Here is a 21,590-nt window from a genome sequence, read left to right on the forward strand (position 1 = left end):
AGGAAAACTAACTCTTGTTTTCTCTTTCTTTTTCCCAGGAGATAAAAGCACCGATTATGCTAATTTTTACCAGGGTTTGTGGGACTGCACAGGAGCTCTTTCTGATGAACTGTCATTTAAACGTGGTGATGTGATTTACATTCTTAGCAAGGTAAGCAGATACACCAGTATGACAACTGTAAAGGGTGAATATAGAGCTGGATTTTTATCCATTTGGATTGAGGACACTGGGGAAAAATGCCAACTGGAATTCTTCTAGATCCCTGTTAACAATTGGGAGTTCACCATAATTAATTATTTTGTCAAGTGAAATATAATCAAATTTTAAACACAATCAGATAACAGGATTCAACTTAACAGTGTGTTTACCTATCACTTCAGCCTTTGGCTCCCATCCACATACTGCCTTCTCCAGAAACAATATACTTATGTGAAAGTTAACATTGTAAGGTATTAGGTTATTTATTATGTTTTTCTTTCCTCTTCCTTTTTATTCTTCTGTGTGCTTATTCTGATTTTGTCTGCCATTCACTACTGGAAACACTGTGTTTATAGAACAAGTTTTTCATCTTTATGTAAATACATCGGGTGTTCCGACAATTTAAAAGTAATACTCTTCTATTCAGACAGGTGTAGGTAATTTTTTAAGTTTAGCATAATTGTATTTGTAAACATAATAGCAAAGTGTATTGCTATGAACTCATCCTCATGTATTAAAAAAATCATTGTTTCTGCCTCTTAAGATACTAGATTATTCAAAATCTTTCTGTCCTTAGATCTATCTAAAAGTCGAGGTTCTTAATTGATTACACTTCTAAAGACATCTGTGAGTTCCTTTAGTTTTCATATTTTAACCTTGCCTGCTATAATATAGGGATTAAAAATATCTCCCTCAGTCTGCTTCATGACGCCACTTTAGAAACAAACAATATATAGAAACTATTTAAATATAGGTAGAGAAACATTACATAAATTTTAAGTTTAGAAGTTTAGTGTTCTTTGTTGATTCAGTTCAGTTCAGTCGCTCAGTTCTGTCTGACTCTTTGCCACCCCAGGAACCACAGCACGCCAGGCCTCCCTGTCCATCACCAACTCCCGGAGTTTACCCAAACCCATGTCCATTAAATCAGTGATGCCATCCAACCATCTCATCCTCTGTTGTCCCCTTCTCCTCCTGCCCTCAATCTTTCCCAGCATCAGGGTCTTTTCAAATGAGTCAACTCTTCGCATCAGGTGGCCAAAGTATTGGAGTTTCAGCTTCAACATCAGTCCCTATTAGAGAAATATTTTTTACCTTTCGGCAAGGTAGTATGGCTTATTAAATACGGAAGAGAATTTGGAAATAAGATCACTTATTGAATTTAAACACTAGTTGACAGGTGTGTAAAATCATACACAGAGAATCATAGAACATTTGAGTGAGAGACCTTTGGGCTTGTGTCTATCCTCGGTTTCACAGATAAGTGAACTTGCGTCAAGAAAATGCCAGAGCCAGTCCTTTAACCAGGCATCTTGACTCCCAGACCAGGGATTTCTGCTCTTGCATTTTTTCTAGTGCTTTTATCAATCTTCCTACCTTTTCCCCCTCTCTTCTCCCCCACTCCCCTTCTTTCCTTACTTGTATTTAATTTGTAACCATCATAAAGTACCTAAAATATGCAAGGGCCCATTCTAGGCACCAGGAATTCAAAAGAAATGAGATATAAAAATTAATAGATTACTGGATGGAGAAGGCAATGGCAACCCACTCCAGTACTCTTGCCTGGAAAATCCCATGGACGGAGGAGCCTGGTAGGCTGCAGTCCATGGGGTCGCTAAGAGTTGGCACGACTGAGCGACTTCACTTTCACTTTTCACTTTCATGCATTGGAGAAGGAAATGGCAACCCACTCCAGTGTTCTTGCCTGGAGAATCCCAGGGACAGGGGAGCCTGGTGGGCTTAGCAGTAGCAGCAGCAGCAGAATACTGGATGAAAATAGTAAGTAAATACAGTCAGCTGTGATCATTGCTAGCTCAGGTGCTCAAGTAAGACCTGTTCTTATTTCTCACAGTCCTCTGCTCACTAGTGTGTAAGTTTCTTGTTTTTTTAGAAGGATGCTTTCAGTTCTTGGAAGCTATAAACAGTCATGTCACAACCGTTGGATTAAGCCTACTACAGAGCATTCAATAGTCCTGTGTTAAAATCACAGCTTTTTGAGTCAGTTACTTAATATAGAAAGCAAACTGATTAGTTTCAGTTCTTGACAAGAAACTTTCTTAGAATCATTCCTCAAATTTACTTAGCTCACAGTTTCTTTCACCAGTTTAGCTGCATAAAATTCAATTGTGTGTAAAATTGCATATAAAATTAAAAGGTTGATTAGCTTCCACTTGGAATTTCAGACTATAGGGATAAATGGCATGCAGCCATTATATTTGTGTGGTAAGATATGAAACTTACAAAGCCCATGTGGGTTTGTTCTTGAAGTTTTCTTTATGAACCAAATTGTCTTTGTTGCTGAAAGCCTCTGAGTACCAGCCCCTGGGACAAGCTGTGAAGCAAGCAGCGCCCCCATAGGCTTCTCTTATTTCTGCCATTGCCTCAGAAAATAATTTTCTGTGAATGTGAAATTGAAAGTACAGTTATGGGTGTGTATCATATATGTAGGATTTGGGGGGAAGTCATTCCTTTTCTCCCAAACCTGTTCTGTGGAGATGGTAATTTTAGGTAGTGTTAGTGGTGATGAGCCTGCCTGCCAATGCAGGAGACATAAGAGACGCAGTTTCCACCCCTAGGTTGGGAAGACTCCCCTGGAGGAGGACACAGCAACCCACTCCAGTGTTCTTGCCTGGAGAATCCTGTGGATGGAGGAGCCTGGTGGGCTACAGTCCATAGGGTCGCACAGAGTTGGACACGACTGAAGCGACTTAGCACACACACGCGTGCACGTCGTAAAGCTAAGTTAAGTGGTTACAGTCCCGCTCGTAAGAATGTTGTTGTTGTTCAGTCGTCAGTTGTGTCCAGCTCTATGTGACCCCATGGACTGCAGCACTCCAGGCTTCCCTGTCCTTCACTATCTCCTGGAGTTTGCTCAGACTCATGCATAGGGAGAATATTCTCCCATCTAAAATTTCTAAATGCTGTTATTTAGGCTGACCAAAAATACTTCCTTTATCAACCTTTCACACAGTTTAAAGTTCCATTGTCAGCATTTCCTGAGATGCCTTCTGGAGGTGGGCAATTTTTCTGGAACTCATTTTGTTTTTTGAAAGAAGAGACAAGACTTTGTTAGCTAGCACATTGTCACCATTGGCTGGATGAGTAAATACCCGTATTTACCCAGCTGTGGACCTAGTAGAATCAACCAGGTTGGTCTTAGTGAGGGTGAAAGAAAGGACACTTAGTTTTCTCTCAGTGGAATTTGAACACATTCAGGGCTATTAATGAGCATCTTAGCTATTTGTTGTCAGGTTGCTTTGAGGTTCAGGATATATTTGTGAAGAGTTTTACTTCCCCATTTGGCTTTGGGTGAGTTCAGATAGGAACCTCTGGTGATTCTCTAATTTTATATTTGCTTTGTCTTCCAATTTTTATCAAAATTTTGGCAAACGTAGACCATAATTTAATATCATAAATTTATTTAATATGTGAATGATGACAGCAGTTTGAGTGCTGAGTATCATTATAAATTCAGATCTCAAGGTCCTTAGTAGAGAGAAAGTATTGCTCAAAAGGACTTGTTTCTCGATCAAGGTGGAGCAGATGCTATGTATTAATAGTTTTTTTTAAAGTACAGTAGATAATACAAATCACTAGCATTAATATATTCCTAGAAGATGTTTAATCTTTCTCAGAGTTATATTTAGATTTCGTGGTGGTGAAATGAAATTTTACTATTTAAATTTATTTTTTACACCATCTAGTGGCTCAGAATGAGTGGTGCAGGTAATTGCAGCTAATGTGCACAAGCAAAATGATGTCATAAATCCAACTTTAAATCTAGCTATGGGTTATTACTTTCCTATCTCATGTCAATAAAGTGTAAGCATTAATCATGAAAATTCTTTTCATCATTCTGAATTAAATGTAAAAATTGTATACTTAAGGAATGCATTTTAAGGAGTCTAACAATATTTATAGAGCCATAAAAAATGTGTACTTAGTTAAAAAAATTAGTTCCATGACTTGCCTAATAAAAAATATCATTTAAAAGATTTCAAAGAAATACAAGTTGCTTTCTGTAATTAACTGATCTATAGTTTGCAGTATATAATTATCATTGATTTGACTTACCTCCTGGAAGATTGTCAGTTCTGAAAACAGTCTTTTTAAAAAGGCACACAAGAAAAGATTCATTCTTTTCAATATAAATAGGCAAATCACGAAATAAAATGGCACGTACTATAATAAAGAGTATTTTAATTTTTTAAATATAATGACAAAACAATTAAGCTAGTTTGACAATCAGGCTTGCTTTATTAAAATTCTCTAATATAGTTTGATTTTAAAATTCAGCCTTTTCAGGTTTTTTTTTTTTTTTCCTGTTACTGCAAGGAAGCCTCGATGGGATATCTGCTGTGGGTGATTTATTTATTTCAAGCCTCTTTTGAGAGTTACACAAATCTTAGCTTTCTTTCTTTTTTTCTTCTGGTGAAAATCAAATGTTACAATAAAGAAGGAAGAGAAGGCAGATACTCTGCCCTTCCCCCTTTCCTTTTTAACATTTTCCAATTAGTAGCTGTCACATGACCCCTGGCTGAGCCAGCCCTCCTTCAAAGTGTCTGGCATTTTCTTAGTTTTAACCTTTGAACCTCACTAATAATAAATTCAAATACTGCTTGCCTAAAAACACAAGACTGTAACTTATTGCTTACAATTCTTTTCATTGTAAGAATTCTGCTGGTTTTTTTTTTTAATGTGTTAAAGCATTTTATATACTTCAGTAGTTCAATGGAGATTTTGAAATCTTTTTCCCTCCTCCCTAAAGTGAAAGATATTTATAGGGATGAATGAAAGTGAAATATGTAATTTTTATGAGATGGTTAGGTAGCATGACCAACTCAATGGACATGAACTTGAGCAAACTCTGAGAGACAGTGGAGGACAAGGAGCCTGGTGTGTGCTATAGTCCATGGGGTCGCAAAGAGTAGGACACAGCTTAGTGAATGAAAAACAGTGATAACTGCCTTGTTAGTGAAGTTATTCTGAAACACAAAGCCTAGTTTCAGATTTATTAGATGGGGAAAATAATATTAGAGGTTGAAAATCTTTTTATTTTTTTATTATTTTTAAGAATCAGTTTGTTTAAAATTGTGCTAAATTCTTCTACTGGTTTGCATTTCAATTTTGTTATCACCTTAAATAGACATAATATCATAATTAATAGTTTTATCCTAAAACTGTATTTATATATAAAGTTTTATAATTTTGATAGCAGGATCCAGGTTACATAGCTGTAGGCATATTCCATAGCCCTGCATACCTCTTGGGTTATGTTATTATACTTGCTGTTCTGGATTTACATTGCTATTTAGTTTATCTTTCAATCTGTACTCACCAGTAAATTGCTAACCACATTCCTAGTCTTACTTTTAAGGCAATAAATTATTTTTGGAGGCTTAATGACAGAAGAGCTATGCTTCAGCAGGAAAGAGGCATGCTGCTTTGTCTGCTATTAACAGAAAAATAAAGAGAGTTAAGAATCCTGGAATATTTCATCTTGTTTACGACATGTGTGACTCGAGCTTTCTGAGACATTTTTTATTAAGTCAAAAACCGGAAATGTAGGTTGTCAGTGTTCACTAATATACAGTAAAAGGGCGTTTTTTAGTGTGTATTGTTTAGAGTTTCAGGCATTGCCTACCTTTGTATCTATGACTTTTTCCAGTGATTGGTGAATTGTAACTGTCACTGATCATTTGCTTTGCATTGTGAAAATGTGAAGATTCTGTTACTAGGGCTATTTTGGCTTTAGATGCACCAGAAAAATAAATAAAAGGAAAGTCTTGCTGAGCTCTACTGGCAGAGGGAAATGCAGAGTTACTTTTTGGCATTCTTAGTTTTTTCCTTTGTGACTGTCTGACCCGGTGTGCCACAAATAGCAAACTCCTGCAGAAGAGTAACTAGGGCGTCTCAGTATAGGATATCCGTGGTGACACTGAGCTACTTCCCCAAACGTTATCTGTTGAAGAGTAACTCGGACATCTCAATATAGGATATATGTGGTGATACTGAGCTAGCCCCCCAAATGTTATCGTGTCTTACAGTCTTTGGGGAAGGAGAAGAAGTATTTGTACATGTTGCTGGTTGTTTGGATCTGATGGTATTTCGTGTCTGTGCTGTCCGTCTGGACATCTTGTGGACTGGGGTACCATGCTGTCTCATGGGCAGGCCCAGCTCTCCCTACTGGTGATCAGCAGTGTATGGAAACACACTATGTCAGATGTTCTCATTCCACTCCTGGGGCTCCTCTTGTTACCCACTTGCAAAAACCATACTCTAGTACTTCCTGATGTTCTCTTATCCTTCATTCCAGGAAAATGTTGACAGATGAAAGGGGAAGGTGCCTACAGGAGGCAGGCCATCAGGCCCCAGTAGTGGTTTGAGGGGTAAAGGAGAAACCAGAGGGCTATGTCAGAGAGGCAGAGTACCCAGAGATGGCAGTGGAGGGGCTGTATTGGTTTAATTCTGCATGGAATAAGCAAAGGCTTTTCAGGAACAAGACAGAACAACAGTAAAGCAAAGTACCATGTTGTTAATTTAAAGAAAAAAAATGGAAAAATCCATGATTTGTTATACACGTCTGCTCTCCACACACAAAAAAATCAAGAGCCCGCTCAGTGTCTGTATGGCACACTCTTACTCTTTGAGATGTCTCCCACCTGACCCCTTTAAAGGTCAGATTCCCTTTGGAACAGCCCATAGTGATCAGGTTGCCTTATGTGTGCTGTGCTTAGTCGTATCCGACTCTTTGCAACCCCATCAACTATAGCCCACCAGTCTCCTCTGTCCATGAGGGTTCTCCAGGCAAGAATACTGCAGTGGATTGCCATGCCCTCCTCCGAGGGGATCTTCCCAAACCAGGGATAGAACCCAGGTCTCCTGCATTGCTTCTTTACCGTCTGAGCCACCAGGGAAGCCTAGGTTGCTTAGAGCGTGCTCCAAAATGCTGGTTTTTGTTGTCCTGGTATTTTGCTTTACCAGTTAGTGGGAAGGCAGAGGGAGGGGATAAAAAAATACTTACTGCATACCTCCAGTACCCTGTTTTAGGCACTCAACATGTTTTCACTTCTCTGATTCCTATGATAACCTTGTGAAGGGTAACGTATTATAATTTTGTACATGAGAAAACTGATGCTCAGTAAGCTTATTATGTAGATCACCCGAGGATACCAGCTAGGGAGTACCTTCTCCTGGAATCAATGCAGATCTGACGCTGAAGGCTTCTCTTTTTCCATTTTGCTCCACCTAAGTAAGTAGGTGGCCTCACAGGGGCCACCTCATTCGAAGAGTTGACTCATTGGAAAAGACTCTGATGCTGGGAGGGATTGGGGGCAGAAGGAAAAGGGGACGACAGAGGATGAGATGGCTGGATGGCATCACCGACTTGATGGACATGAGTTTGAGTGAACTCTGGGAGATGGTGATGGACAGGGAGGCCTGGCGTGCTGCGGTTCATGGAGTCGCAAAGAGTCGGACACAACTGAGCAACTGAACTGAACTGAACTGAAGTAAGTGGGCCATGACCGGGATTATTCATTTCCTTCTCCCAACTCATTGAGGTTGATACTGTGTCTTAAGTATTTTTGAGTCCTAATATCTAACATCATGACAGATAGATGTTTATTATATGTTTATGAAAATACAGCTAAAATAGGAAATAATCCTGAACTTCTTGAAAGAATTTAGAATCATAGAAATAGGGGAACCTTAGTGCTAACTTTGTAGATCTTGAGGCTCCACATAATTGGAGGAAAATAAATAAAAGACGAATGGAAAAAAGACTGCCTCTGTGGAAGTCTTAAAAGACAATGGAGTTTCTGCACTTGAACTTCCTGAGCTTCTTGGCAGTCAGACTGGAAAGGGGAAAGACAAGGAGCTAATGTTAATCGTAAAGGAGGATGCTTGGCTTTTCCCAGCACTGGCTACTTAAAAATATCAGCTGAATTTCTAGAATCTTCACTGATTATCTGACTACAACAACTTTATGTAATAAGAATGACAGTGTCAGATATTACCCTCAACCAAAAAAATTTATAGTAAATATAATATAACAAGAGATTCCATAGAGGTAATTCTGTGAAGGGCTTCCCAGGTGACTCAGTGATAAAGAATCCGTGTGCCAGTGTAGGAGATATGAGTTCGGTCCCTAGGTTGGTGAGATCCCTTGGAGAAGGAAACAGCAACCCATTTCAGTATTGTTGCCTGGGAAATCCCATGGACAGAGGAGCCTGGGGAGCTACAGTTGATGAGGTTGCAAAAGAGTCGGACATGACTTAGCAACCAAAAAAAAAAAAGTTCTGTGAGGGTCCAAGTGTATAATAAAGAGACAGTAATTTATGTTAAGTATCTAACTGAATTATTATGGAGTCTCAAAAGTGATATATATGTGAAAAAATTCTTCCCTTAAAGAACTTGGAGATTGCCTAGGGTCACATACCTGGTTAGTAACAAGCTGGAGACTGGATCTTCTGAAAAAATAATCACAAGAAAAAGAAACAGAAAAGACAGCAGACTTTCCCTCAGCTGTGCCACACTGCTTCTGCCTTTTAGGCTTCTGTCAGTACTTATAGTAAATTCAACTGAAGCTATTTCTTCAAACTGTGGTCCCAGTTCTGCAGGGAAATAGGTATCTTTCTTTCTGCAAGTGAAGTTTAGGCTCTTTAAACAAGATATCCTATACAGCACATTGGAAAATGTGATAGGCAACAGCCAGCCATAAGTAGAAACAACAAACTTCATACTATGAAGCTAAACATACTTCAGAACAAATATTTGTTTCAGTTCAGTTCAGTCACTCAGTCTTGTCCAACTCTTTGCGACCCCATGAATACCAACCAGCACACCAGGCCTCCCTGTCCATCACCAACTCCTGGAGTTCACCCAAACTCATCTGCATCGAGTTGGTGACGCCATCCAGCCGTCTCATCCTCTGTCGTCCCCTTCTCCTCCTGCCCCCAATCTCTCCCAGCATCAGGGTCTTTTCCAATGAGTCAGCTCTTCATATGAGGTGGCCAAAGTATTGGAGTCTCAGCCTCAGCATCAGTCCTTCCAGTGAACATCCAGCACTGGTCTGCTTTAGGATGGACTGGTTGGATCTCCTTGCAGTACAAGGGACTCTCAAGAGTCTTCAACACCACAGTTCAAAACCATCAATTCTTCAGCACTCAGCTTTCTTCACAGCCCAACTCTCACATCCATACATGACCACTGGAAAAACCACAGCCTTGATTAGATGGACCTTTGTTGGCAAAGTAATATCTCTGCTTTTTAATATGCTGTCTAGATTGGTCATAACTTCCCTTCCAAGGAGCAAGTGTCTTTTAATTTCATCATCACTAAAATTCTTCAAGTATGTCCCATGTACACAAAGAAATGATACTCCTATTGGAAATGACACATCTTAAGAAAACATGTAGGACAGTCAACTGGTGTGTCATCCAAAATGAAGAGAAAGCATGTTTCATCATGCAGTAAATATTTATTGAACATCATTTACACATCCTGGAGTGTAGGGCACACAGACCAAGTGTAAAACATTGCCATGATCTCAGTGAGTTTGTACGTTTTAGTTGGAGGGACAAAGCTAAAGTACATAAACTCCACTGAGGAATAAATACTCAGCTTGAAATGGGGGATATAAGTATGGATTAGATAATTCAAAGAAAAATTGATGAAATCTGGATAACCTGAGTCAGGCTTTAGTCACTAGATAGATTTTGGATGAGGGAGGGGAGACGTCGCCTGGGAAGGGAGCAACACATCCAGAGGCGGGACTGAGTACAGCGTGGAAGGTTAGGCTTCAGGACCAGAGCGATGAGAGGAGGATGTGGCTGCATCCACATCCACACCCTTTCATCCCACAGGGTAGGAAGAAAGCAAGCTGAGGGGTTTGTAGTTAATGCATTGGACGGGGCAGTGGTTAGTATACATTCTTGAGCAGCCAAGTAAGCTGACAAAAGCAATTTCTAGGAAGAACAGAGAAGCAGAGTTGACAACACAGTAATCCAGGGTAAGGTGATGAAGGTCTGATCTAGAACAGTTAACAGAGTCGTGTATTGTTGGTGTATACACTGAGTGCCAAGGCCACCTGCTGCTGAGTGTGATTTGCCTTTTCTTTGCCTAAAATATCTACAAATCATCAGTCTGCATGTCAGTTTTTACTTTATCGTATTGTAAATGTTGACTGGGTAGAAATTTGAATTAAATGTGTCTTGACTCTGGAACATAAACTAAAATTGATCACAGAAATTAAGTCCTTACTATCACCTTTCTTGCTTGTCTTCTGTCTCTCTTGCTTTAAAAATGGATTTACAGTGCCTGGAGAGAAAAATAGGAATTCCTTGAATCAGAGTAACTCAGGCTCACAGCTGCATAGTAAATTATAAAGTAATGAGGTTGGTTTCCATAAGTTGCTAAGAGACTTAGGGTGTTAAAGCAGGTTCATAAATGGTGATTTTCAAACATAATGGAGGAGCTTAGAGATTGTTAGTGTCCATTTCCTCATTTAAGGAATGAGGTTAGGAGACTAAGAGTCAAGCAATTAATGTGTAGATAATAATAGTAAAATGTCAAGCTTGTCAAGTGCCTGTTGTGCATTTTAAAAGAACTTTTGAAATGATGGATGTACAAGAAATGATTCTTATAAAGTTTCTAATCGGAAACAGTAAAAAGGAAGAGATTGCAGAGGTAGCCTTGAAGAAAAATATTTCCATATTTTAAATAGTTTTCTAGTTTTCATGATACCACAATTTGAAAAATCGAAAGTCACAGTGAATAGTTGGAACAACAATGGTAAAGTCCACTCATTCTGAAACTCAGTGTAGTTTATATTTTGTGAGTAAAATTACCTTTATTTCTGCATAAGACTGGTATGCTTTTAAGCACAGATATATGTTTGGAGAAAGGAATATAGTCTTTTAACCTTTCTAACACCTGTTGCTTTCAGACAGATTGGTAACTCCTTTCTGAAAGGGGTGGTACATCACAAAATCTTATTAATGTTCCAAGTTTCTGTTAAGGCAGCATTCTTTTACCATATGGTTTGTAGAAAGTGGATTAGCATGCTTGAGAAATGAGAATCATGGTGCTGAAAAGGATTTAAGGAAATGCTGGGGTCTTATTGGGGCGAGGGGGGTTCTTATTTAAGTGTAAAATAAAACACCAGCAGAGAGAGAAGATGTAGTTAATGATTAAACACAGACATACCTTTGCTATTGTGTTGGATAAAGTCTCTCTTTTTTTTTTTTAATCAAAACTAGTTCTTTTTTTCCTACCTTTTCACATAATCACCTTAATTTATTGCTTAATAATGATTATTTGAGGCATAAAATTTTAACTACAAAATAAAAACTCTTTTAATGATGGAAAAACTGAAAATGGAGGCATTGGATCACAACTGTTCAGTGTTGCTTTCTCATTATTGTCTCGAATTATTGGGCAAATTTGGTGCTTTTGCTTCTGTGACTGCCACATTACATTTTTGCCTTGAAGCCATCCATTTTACAGATATTGAATTTCTTTTGAGTACTATTTTTATACACTAAGCATCACTACACCTCTGGATCTTGATAGCATTACTGTGCGAGGAGAAAGAAGCTTTGTGTTAGTAATTACCTAACATTGTCAGAAGCTGACTGCAGGCCTCTTTCTAGTGATAACAGAATAACCGCATAATGTAGCTTTATAGCACATGATTAATAGAAAATAATTACACGTCCTACAAAGGGATGCAATATTTCTTATAAATTGACTAGAATGGTTTCCTGTAGATTAAAGGACTCTTCATTATTTTATCAGTCCTCCTGAAGTACAGTCACTTGCCTATGTTAGCATTTCAGTTGATGTTAAGAGCCGCAGAGGGTGAAGGATACCAGATGGCAGACCTTCTTGTACCTGAGCTCTCGTTCGCGTGCCATCAAGATGACATGGTGCTCCCTAACCTTTCAGAGATTTAGATGGCAGCCTGGTATGATTTTTGTCTCTTTATTTTTTGTTTATTAACAAGATGAGGTTTGAGGGCTGTTTTTTTTTTTTTTCCCATGACCCACCTGTGACTTTTAAACCAGTACTTCAGTTAGTATGTGGACATCGAGACAACATTGTATGTATTGTATTATTTTCCACTGTAAGTAATATATCATTCATAATCACATTTGTTTGGGGGCAGCAAACAGGGAAGGCAGAGGAAGGCATATTTTCTTCCTGCCAAGGAAATCGTGTGTGCTCTTGAATCTGCAGCCTGAAGTTTAGGATACCATACTCCAAGAAGCATTTTCATTCCAATTTATAGGCTGCAAATGGTTTAATTGGGATTCATGTTGCTCAGGAGGCTCATACAGAGGATAGTAATGATAAAAGTAAAAGCTTCTGTGTTTGCAGTCTCACCGACATACTCTAATGGCTGCAGTGTAAATCCATAAATTTGCCTACTAGATTTTTACCTCACTATATTTTATCTTACCTCTTAATTCCACACAGGAGTACTATATGGAATTCTTTACAAATGTAGAGTAATAAACATTCTGGTTTTTTATTTTTACTCTCTTCTGATTTAAACCTGTGATATTTTAGAGTACTTCTATAGGGTGTGTATTTCATAGGCTTTTCAGTTATTTTAAATTAATTAAGTGAAGCATTTAGGATTATTTTAGCCTAAAACTTATATTTTTCCTAGAATGTGACTTTTAAGGGATGTGTTTACAGCTGAATAAACTCCTCTGATGTTTACTAGTATACTCTATTTAATGAATCTTCTCAGTTACTGTCATGTAAAATTCTCTCATGTGTGAAGTCCTTTGTTGAAGTGATTTGTTGGAAGTCAGTTTCTTACATTTGAATGTGAGTGAGCTTTTTGAGAACAATAATACATACTTAATTGAGAGTACAGATTATAATTCAAAGCAGAATATTATAAAGTAATATGAATTTTCTGGTTTATAACTTGAATCTAAACATTGAAATCCAGATTGCAGGTTATTCTCTGAAGGCAGGATTGAGTCATACTATACCGTCTCACTGAATGTATTCTATTTCTGTTTCTACCCTTTGGGGGCCTAGTTCCTTTACACTTTCCAGTAATCAGTTGGAAAAAACTTAGATGGGCATTGGATAAGAGCTTTCACACTTAGGCTTACTCTGTTAAGTATTCATTTTGAAATCTTACACTGTGGGCCTTGGGCCTCTGCAAGGTGAAATACATTTGTTTTGTTAAGCGTTAGGCTCTAATTGTATTCATTGCCTTAAAAATTGAAAAGGGCAGTTTTATTAGGTACCTATTAGGATATAATGGTTGCTATAATGGTTGCTAATCATAGCTTTCAGTAAGCTGGTATTTTCTTCTGATAAATATATTCTGCACAGATTATAGTCATCATCATTGAGTTCTGGGCTTCAAACTATTTTCATTGTTTAGCGAATTTTGTCAACTAAGTTCATACTATCATGAAACTTTTGAACTTAAAATCTTGAGTCTACTGTTTCAGAAACCAGAACTGTGCCCTCATTAGAATCAGGTCTTCCCTCCCTCTCTCCAGCCTTTTCCTTCCATCTTATTGTTACAGAAAAAACCTAATTCTGATACACCCCATTGTTTTAAAAGTATTTATGGATTTTAATCCTGTAAACTCTTTATTGATAGACTACATATCAGTACACACCTAGGAATTTCTGCATTTGTATGGAAGAATTGTATGATTTTCCTTTCTGATGGTCAATAGCATAGTTAGTCATCAATACAATAGTTAGTCATCAATACAAACATTAAGTCTATCCTGGGTATTAACATTCCCTCCCCACATATGACTTGATATGCATATGCACATTTATCTATGACTCAGATGTTGGAACTCATAGCCTATTGAATTACTTTGGGGATTGATTTTAAAAATTTATCTTCTATGAAAAATTAAATTTGGGTCCTATGGTGCTTTTTCAGAGTATTGCTTTTGGAAGATATTATTCTTGAAACTTGTAATTCATTTTACTTTGTTTGTATCTCACTAAACATAAATAAATTTGAGATAAAAATACATTAGTCAATCTGGCAGACAAATGAACATTAGGTACAGTTTTCACAATGCCTGGAGCCAGTGGTGTGTCTTCAGTGGAGCAAAGGTAAGAAAACGAGGCCCAGGTTCAGCTCACAAGCAAAATAAACACAAAAGTGGCTCATCAGTCACTCTTTTTTACGGCTGGAGTAATATTTTGCCATTATAACTTGAGATACTTTTATTTCCTATTGATCCTCCCCATAAGGGTGAATCTAATGCCACCTTTAAATTCCTTCTGCTCATCCTTTACCTAATGCAGTTTGTGATCAATCAGAGGAGCAAGAAATGCCTTTAGGAAGCTTCTGAAAAGGAGCCCTTTTGTGAATTCTGTTGGAAAGCCGGTTTGGGGATATCTTATTAATGTTTCCTAATTCTCTAATTTATCTGTTTAAAATGGCTACACTGATGTATTACATTTTCCTGAGAAAGAGCGTACCTCTACATTCTCAATCATTTTTGGTCGTATGAGTCTAACTAGAAATTAAGTCATTTATTGTGAAAGGAAAAAAAAAAAAAAGGCTGTCCTTGCCAGATGATAAGCTTCTTGAAGGCAAAGCCAGTTTCCCAAGGATCCTGGCAGTGATCTTGGAGCCTCTAACACTGTGGTTTGCATATAAAAAGGTGTCCCCCAGGCTGTGTGTGTATGTGTGTGTGTGTGTGTGTGTGTGTGTGTGTGTGTGTGAGGGAGAGAGACAGACAGACAGACATGGGGAGAGAGAAGGGAAAGGGGCCCAGAGAGCTGACTTCGTTATGTAGTTTCATTTACCAGGTTCCTATCCTAAGTGACTATTTCTATTCTACACCAGGAAATAAACAGGCTTTGTCTTATATGTTAATTTAAATCTTTGCCTAACAGCATTTTTCAAGTGTCCGGAAACAAAAAAGATTAAAATGTTTCAATTTGCAGCTAAAGCTCTTATAACTTTATAAAAAGAAATAACATTTCTGAGAAGTTGCATACAAATGACATTGTACTTACACCAGTCTAAAGGTTAATATTGCATATTGTTTTCAATTAGGAATACAATAGATATGGCTGGTGGGTAGGAGAAATGAAGGGAGCCATTGGCTTGGTGCCGAAAGCCTACATAATGGAGATGTATGATATTTGAGAGTCCTGGGTAAGTACATTTTAATCCAATATTCTGTAATAGCTCATATGTTCTCTTGGTCTCTGCGTTATGAGTCTTTGCTTTTTTAAAAGTCTTTGTAGTTTTCTGATAACACAAAGATTATACTCCCAAATCATTATCTTGTTTTACAAAATTTTAAAATAACTTCATAGAATTTACTTTGGAAATAGATTACTTAGAGAAAGTCCCTTTGTTAATAACCAGCTGTTTTCACAACCTCCTCCTCTTTAGTAAAATACCACTCTTACGGTCTTTCTGAGGAGCTGAATTGACAAAATATTGAGTAAACATTCATTTTCTTTCCTTGGCTAAACATGTAATTTTTTTTCTAGGCAGGGAAAATCAACATTTTGTCTGAAGAGAAAAAATGCAGCTTTCTCTTTCTGCTTGCAAAAAAGGAAGATTCCTCTGCTAGTCTGCAAATCTTTTGGATTGAGAATCATTGTAAAAGCACGAATGGCAGTTCATAACCTTTCTTTGTTTTGTTGAGCATCATTTGTCTTTGTTGTTTTATGCATTCATTATAATATTCCTCTGATGTGAAATTAAATGAAGACTATTAATGTAAATTAGAAGTAAACAGTAAAGTTACACCTGTTGCTATTTTGCAAAGAAATAAATCAATAGTTTTTATTTACTCATGTGATTTAGGTGAGGAATTCAGCACTATTTTGTATGTATCACATAGTCATTGCTACTACTAGTATGAGTTGTAATTTCTCTTAATACTAGATATCAATGTTTTCAGAATATAAAATATAATTTCAAGAAAATTTGATAGCATATATTTCACACGTTTTTGGTAACTGCTATCTAAAGAATGTAGCTTTGTTAAAACTTTGTAGATGATTCATCTTAGTATTTATTTTTCACATAGTAATAGTAACATGTTTTCATGAAAGAATTTTTACTGATTGGCAAGTTTACTTTATGTTAAATATAGCCATGAGAAAGAAAAATGGTAGAATTGCAAATGATAGTTGTTGTCACCTTCTGCAACACATGTGCAGACCAGAACCATGGTTTGTACAAACCCCTTTACCAGTAATAAATACTCTGGTTATATAATGGGCTTGCCAACATTTTCTACTGTAGTTTTCTTTAGATTTAATAAAACAAAAAATTTATGAGAGGCCTCATTCTGCCACGAATAAAATAGCATAAAGAATCTCAATGTATTCTCAAAATCAGAAGGCATAACTGAGTACTTTTACCCTGCCCGATCCTTACTATGCTAGTAAAGTCCTACCACAAAACTACTACTACAGACTTGAGAAGTGCAGCTCCGAACTTCTCAAAGCAATGAGAAGAGAAGGAAGGCTCAGAGAGAAGGGTGTGGAAATCAGGGTGGAAACATGTACCAACAGGTGAGTGGAAGGCTGATGTCAGTCTGACACAGGAGGTGTACGTTGTACTCCAGAGCAAGGTTTGTGGAGTTATATTCTTACTTTTTTATGTATGGTTGAAAACCAAGGTGTTTTAAGTGTCCACAAGATACCAGTATGATGTATATATATCAAAATATACTACTGATTAGATAATTATTTGGAGTAAATATAGTCTGCTAATAATGAATCATTGATTCGAAGATACTACTTTCATGGAACTTTTCAGATCTTTGCTTTGAAAATAAAGATTCTGAACATGCAAATGAGTTGATAATATTTAAAAACCTCTATTATTTATAAGAATTATCTACAAGTAATATTTCAGAGTTTATATTTTACTGTTATCCCCTCCCTAACCCATGTGATTATCCCCTCCACATGAGTATCTGATTTCACATATAAAAATATATCTATTAATTTGGGAGATTGTAGGTAAATTCTAGTTTATTTAAATTAGACATTGAAAAGTTAAAGCTTTCACAAATTAATTTGTGGACTTGTTAATCTTGTTCTAATATAGAGCCACTGGAATAGATTGAAATCGTCTTGGCAAATGTGAGACAACCGATGATGAATGTAGTGGATTGGTTTTCAAGACCTGAGAGATTGAAAAGTGAAAGCAATTGTGGGTTCCACTGTAAATGTAGACTTCCTTGTAAGGTCTACGTTTTGTGCTTCTGATCCAAGTGAAGATTTTAGTCCTGGGCCAGTAGATGGCAGCAGCTTTTCATTGCATAGGAACCCACTTGGAAACCCCTCCCCCACTCTGGCACAGACTTTCTCCAAATGTAAAGTATTTAGAAGATTATTGCCTCCTTTTACAGTTAATCCAGGAGAGGGAGTCCTTTGCCAACTGATGCCAGATAGTCTCTGTGAACAGTGACAGTACAGAAAAAAAGTGTTACTTGTGCCCAGAGCGCCTCTGCCCTTTGTTCCTTTTTACTTGCATATAGGTGGGAGATAAGAAGAGAAGCAAAAAAATTGTAATTGGGATGACAGGAAGAACAATCATTACCCTCAACTCATGACTCCTTTATATTCATCTGGTGAAATCATTTGTGTCATAGGAGGGAGAAAGTTTTCTTTACACCCTTGACAATACATCACACGCTTTCCAAGACCATCATCATATCATTAATGTGAATTTAAACAGCATTGCTTGTTAGAAAATATGCTAATTGCTATGTTCCCATTATGTTTGCTTAGCTTTTATTTGTTTTTCTATGAACATTTAGAGAGCTAATTTTTTTCAAAGGTGATTGTAAGTCATATTTTACATAGCATTTTGCTTGATTATTTGCTCTGTACTGAATTTGTACTCTATTGCCATTAGATCTTACAATAATGTTCCACTCTGCAAATTTTTAAGGTTCAAATAAAGTTTAATTGTTTGCAAACTGTTATGATGCTAATAATTCAACAGCCTGCTGTGTTACTAATGAAATTACTCTGTTATGATTAATTTGGAAAATAGTGTGTTGATTGTAGTAATTAAGCACAACAAGGTGAAGTAAATGATTCTAATGCCATCTGGCCTCCAAACTGAATGAAGAAATGAAGTAGGACTGTCATCTGAATTTATTCAAAGAAGTAAGGATCATACAAATGACTTCATTGCTATAGGATTTACATTTAACCACAGCTCACTCCATTCTGTTTTTGCCACTTGGTTATATATGACAGTTCCTTTTATGAAAAAGAATGTTGTTTCGCCTAGCAATTGTTTTGAATACTTTATATTATTTTAAGTAGATTATTTTTATCTTGTGCTAATTTAATTACAGATAATTATATAAAGTATTATGGGATCATAGAAAATCACTTTTCAACCATCTGTAGGTGAAATCTCTGTATATGGAGGTTTTTTTGCTATTAGTATTGAATATAGTCTTAGAGATTCCATTTAGTTGTTTCTAAAATACTTCTAGACGAAACTCTGGTAGTTCTTATGATTCCACTTTTCCTATGATTTCTTCAGTGTAAGCTATTGCTACTTCCTTCATAGAGTCTGGTTCCTACCCCCAGCCAGGGTCATGATTAAAAACAGAACCCAGAGCTGAGTTATATATGTTAGATATTAAAGATCCAGATTTGTAGTTTAGCCACTATAAGAAAACTTACCCTAACATACATGTAGTTTAAAATCTTGGACTTCATCAGTGAGACTGAGTAAAGCATTGTAAGAATTTTTGAATCATGCAAAGTACTTCTACATTTCAGATAAATAAGTTATTTATATTTCAGTCATTGAACAGAATTATAGACACAAACTGTATAGAGGTCACTTGTTCTCTTGAGTTCAGTAGACTCAAGAATATTGAAGAGCAGTCCATATGGTAAAGAAAGAGGTGGTGAAGATTAAAATATGACCATACCATAGAAAAACATAGGTTCACTCAGAACTTGAAGGAATGTAATCGATATATAATATAAAAACATTTGCTAAAATGGCTTAGTTTGAAAAATCCTGAGTATTCTGAAGTTCAGAGAAATAAGTGGTATATATTATTAAATTATCTCTCTACGAACATAACCTACATTCAAATGCATAGCTTAAACAGTTGAGTGTCTGGATTGGGAACAAACACTTTCTGGACATCCTCAGCTTTCGCCAACATTGTCATCCACTGACTTGTAGTTGCATTCTTCGAGAATATTTGTTAGGACCTCTGATAATGTAACATTTTGCTTCTGATGAAATAAATATTTACACAACTATTTGTAATTTTGTAACCTGCAATGACATTTCATTAACGTTACTTTCCAGGGGCTTTTTCTTGTTTTCCTTAGCAGAATCTGCTCTATCATTGCTTGATCAGAAACATGATTTATTGCTGACATGGTACTTCAGAGTATATGGTGTGTATCCAGTAAATGTTTATTAATTAACTGGTGTGCCATCCCACAGTATCTGAGATTTAAGAAGAAAAGAGCTTGACTTCTCTATACCTGGTGGAGAAAAATTCTTTTATCATTTAGTTCATCTACTTTCTGACTGACAGTGTTCTTTTAGTAAAAAAAAAAAAATCAGTCCCCTGTACTGATTCTTTAAAAGCAATTTCGTTGTCCTCATTATACCATCAATAAGTGAATTGGATTAGATTGTTGGTAACAGAATTGAGCGAGAAGGTAAGTAACAGGAAAGTTGAACGTGGCAGCCAGTTTTGAGATGTTTCCTCCATTCCTTTTCTAGGTTCAGCGTTTTCATTCTTTCAGAAACATTACAGGCAGCATGGGCAGCGTGGGGCAAGTGATCTAGTTATACTCCCCACATCACTGCTGCCCTGCATCCACTTGGGCAATATCAGAGAAGCCTTCTGATCTTGGAAGCACTCTAGCTGTTGCCTTGGATGAATCAAAAAGGAATTTCTGAAAGTGGAAAGTTTCACAGTTGTTGCCAGGTCCAACCATAATTCAATTTTTGTCTTTTTAAAAAACTTTGATTTCCTATTTCTTTTAAGTTGTATGGTTATGTTAACTTGAGTGCTCTGAGTCGTGAGATGAAAGGAACCGTAAGTGCAGAGAGTTGCTGTAGTCGTACCAGCGCTCAGCTTAGGTCTGTAAGGTTGGGAAAGGGGCTGAAAGTTGAGCAGTCAAAAATCTTGTGAATATGTGCAAAGATGTGAAAATAGAAATTGCCCCAAATCTCATCTGGTAAGTGTGTTTTCTTTCCTTGGAAAGTGTTTCCTTAGGTTTCTCTTCCATTTTCACTCTGTTTTTTATTATCCATTACTCAGAGAGGTAATATAGAACAGCACTTGTGTTTTCTGTTTATTGACCTCAGCTTTGTAACATAAAAACATCACTCCTGCTGGAGTAAAAGCAGGTGCCGTTTTGAGGCTTGAGCAGCAATTTAGCTCTTGTTTGAGGAAAGTGTTACACAGGTACTCTCAAAGGAGAGAATTAATGCTACCAATGTATGCCAATTAAATGTGACTGCTTTAGAGGAAGAGAAAATTCCAACAAATAAGCAGATTCCCATTCACTGTCTTCCCCTCCCCAGCTCCCTTAGGAGTCCACTTAGAAAACCTTGTGTTCATTCATTGTCATGTCAAAATGATGAAAATAATTTAGATAGTAATAGCAACAACTAATATGAACTGTTTACTACTTGTTATGCTGTGTCCTTTTCATTCAGTCCTTCTAAAAACCCTAGAAGGCAAATTCTGTTGTTCATTCCCATTTTCCTGATTAGAAAACTGAGGTTAAGCAGTTTGTCCCAAGGTCCAGGGCTAACAAGTTACCCAGCCTCCCTCACTTGAATTCATTGCCCTTCTGCTTCCCAATAACTGCAGTGACTTCAGACCAAATACTGAATTCTAATCTTTGCATATAGTAGGCACTCATTAAAACCTATTGACCACTGATGATGGCACCATTCTTATAAAATAGTCTGGAGCGTGAAAAGAATAGGTCAAGAATTGGACAGCCAGAATTTATCTTCTGTAGTTGTCAAGCAGACCGTGGTGACTGTTGAATCCAGAGCAGTTAGTCCACAATGGAGAAGAAACGTTAATGCTGAAACATTTCTGTCTGTGAGCCTCCAGTCTAGAAAACAGAAAGTCAAGGCAGTGGAGAGTTGAGAGAGGACACAATGCCAAAGAGGCCCTTTTTGAACAATCTTTTCTATTCTTTCCATCTCCTCAAGTCAAGCCCAAGGACACTGAGCAGGCAAGGAAGCCTTGGAGAGGACTTCAAAGCTGGCAGCTTCTGTCTCAAAGTTTTCAGTAGGTTTCTTTTTGTGGGGTGGTGTTTAAATAGATACGTTTTTCTAAAAACCAGTTTAAAAAATATTAAATTGTTCAGCCCTTTACAATCA

At 37.1% G+C, this 21,590-nt stretch overlaps 1 protein-coding gene across 2 annotated transcripts in view; it reads left to right on the forward strand.

The window, feature by feature from the left end:
* Positions 1–18,168, forward strand: part of SKAP2 (src kinase associated phosphoprotein 2) — a 166,384-nt gene extending 148,216 nt beyond the window's left edge. Inside the window, exons 11-13 of one of the 2 annotated variants that reach the window (XM_015095341.4) lie at positions 39–151; positions 15,270–15,371; positions 15,716–18,168. In XM_015095341.4, the coding sequence (XP_014950827.1) occupies positions 39–151; positions 15,270–15,362 (206 nt within the window). In that variant the 3' untranslated portion in view covers positions 15,363–15,371; positions 15,716–18,168. Of the gene's footprint in view, positions 1–38; positions 14,732–15,269; positions 15,372–15,715 lie in introns of those variants that run through there. The other variant, XM_060415036.1, reaches the window with a different exon arrangement.
* Positions 18,169–21,590: the final 3,422 nt, after the last annotated feature.

Source organism: Ovis aries, chromosome 4 (genome assembly GCF_016772045.2).
Source record: "Ovis aries strain OAR_USU_Benz2616 breed Rambouillet chromosome 4, ARS-UI_Ramb_v3.0, whole genome shotgun sequence".
Classification (NCBI taxonomy): Eukaryota; Metazoa; Chordata; class Mammalia; order Artiodactyla; family Bovidae; genus Ovis; species Ovis aries.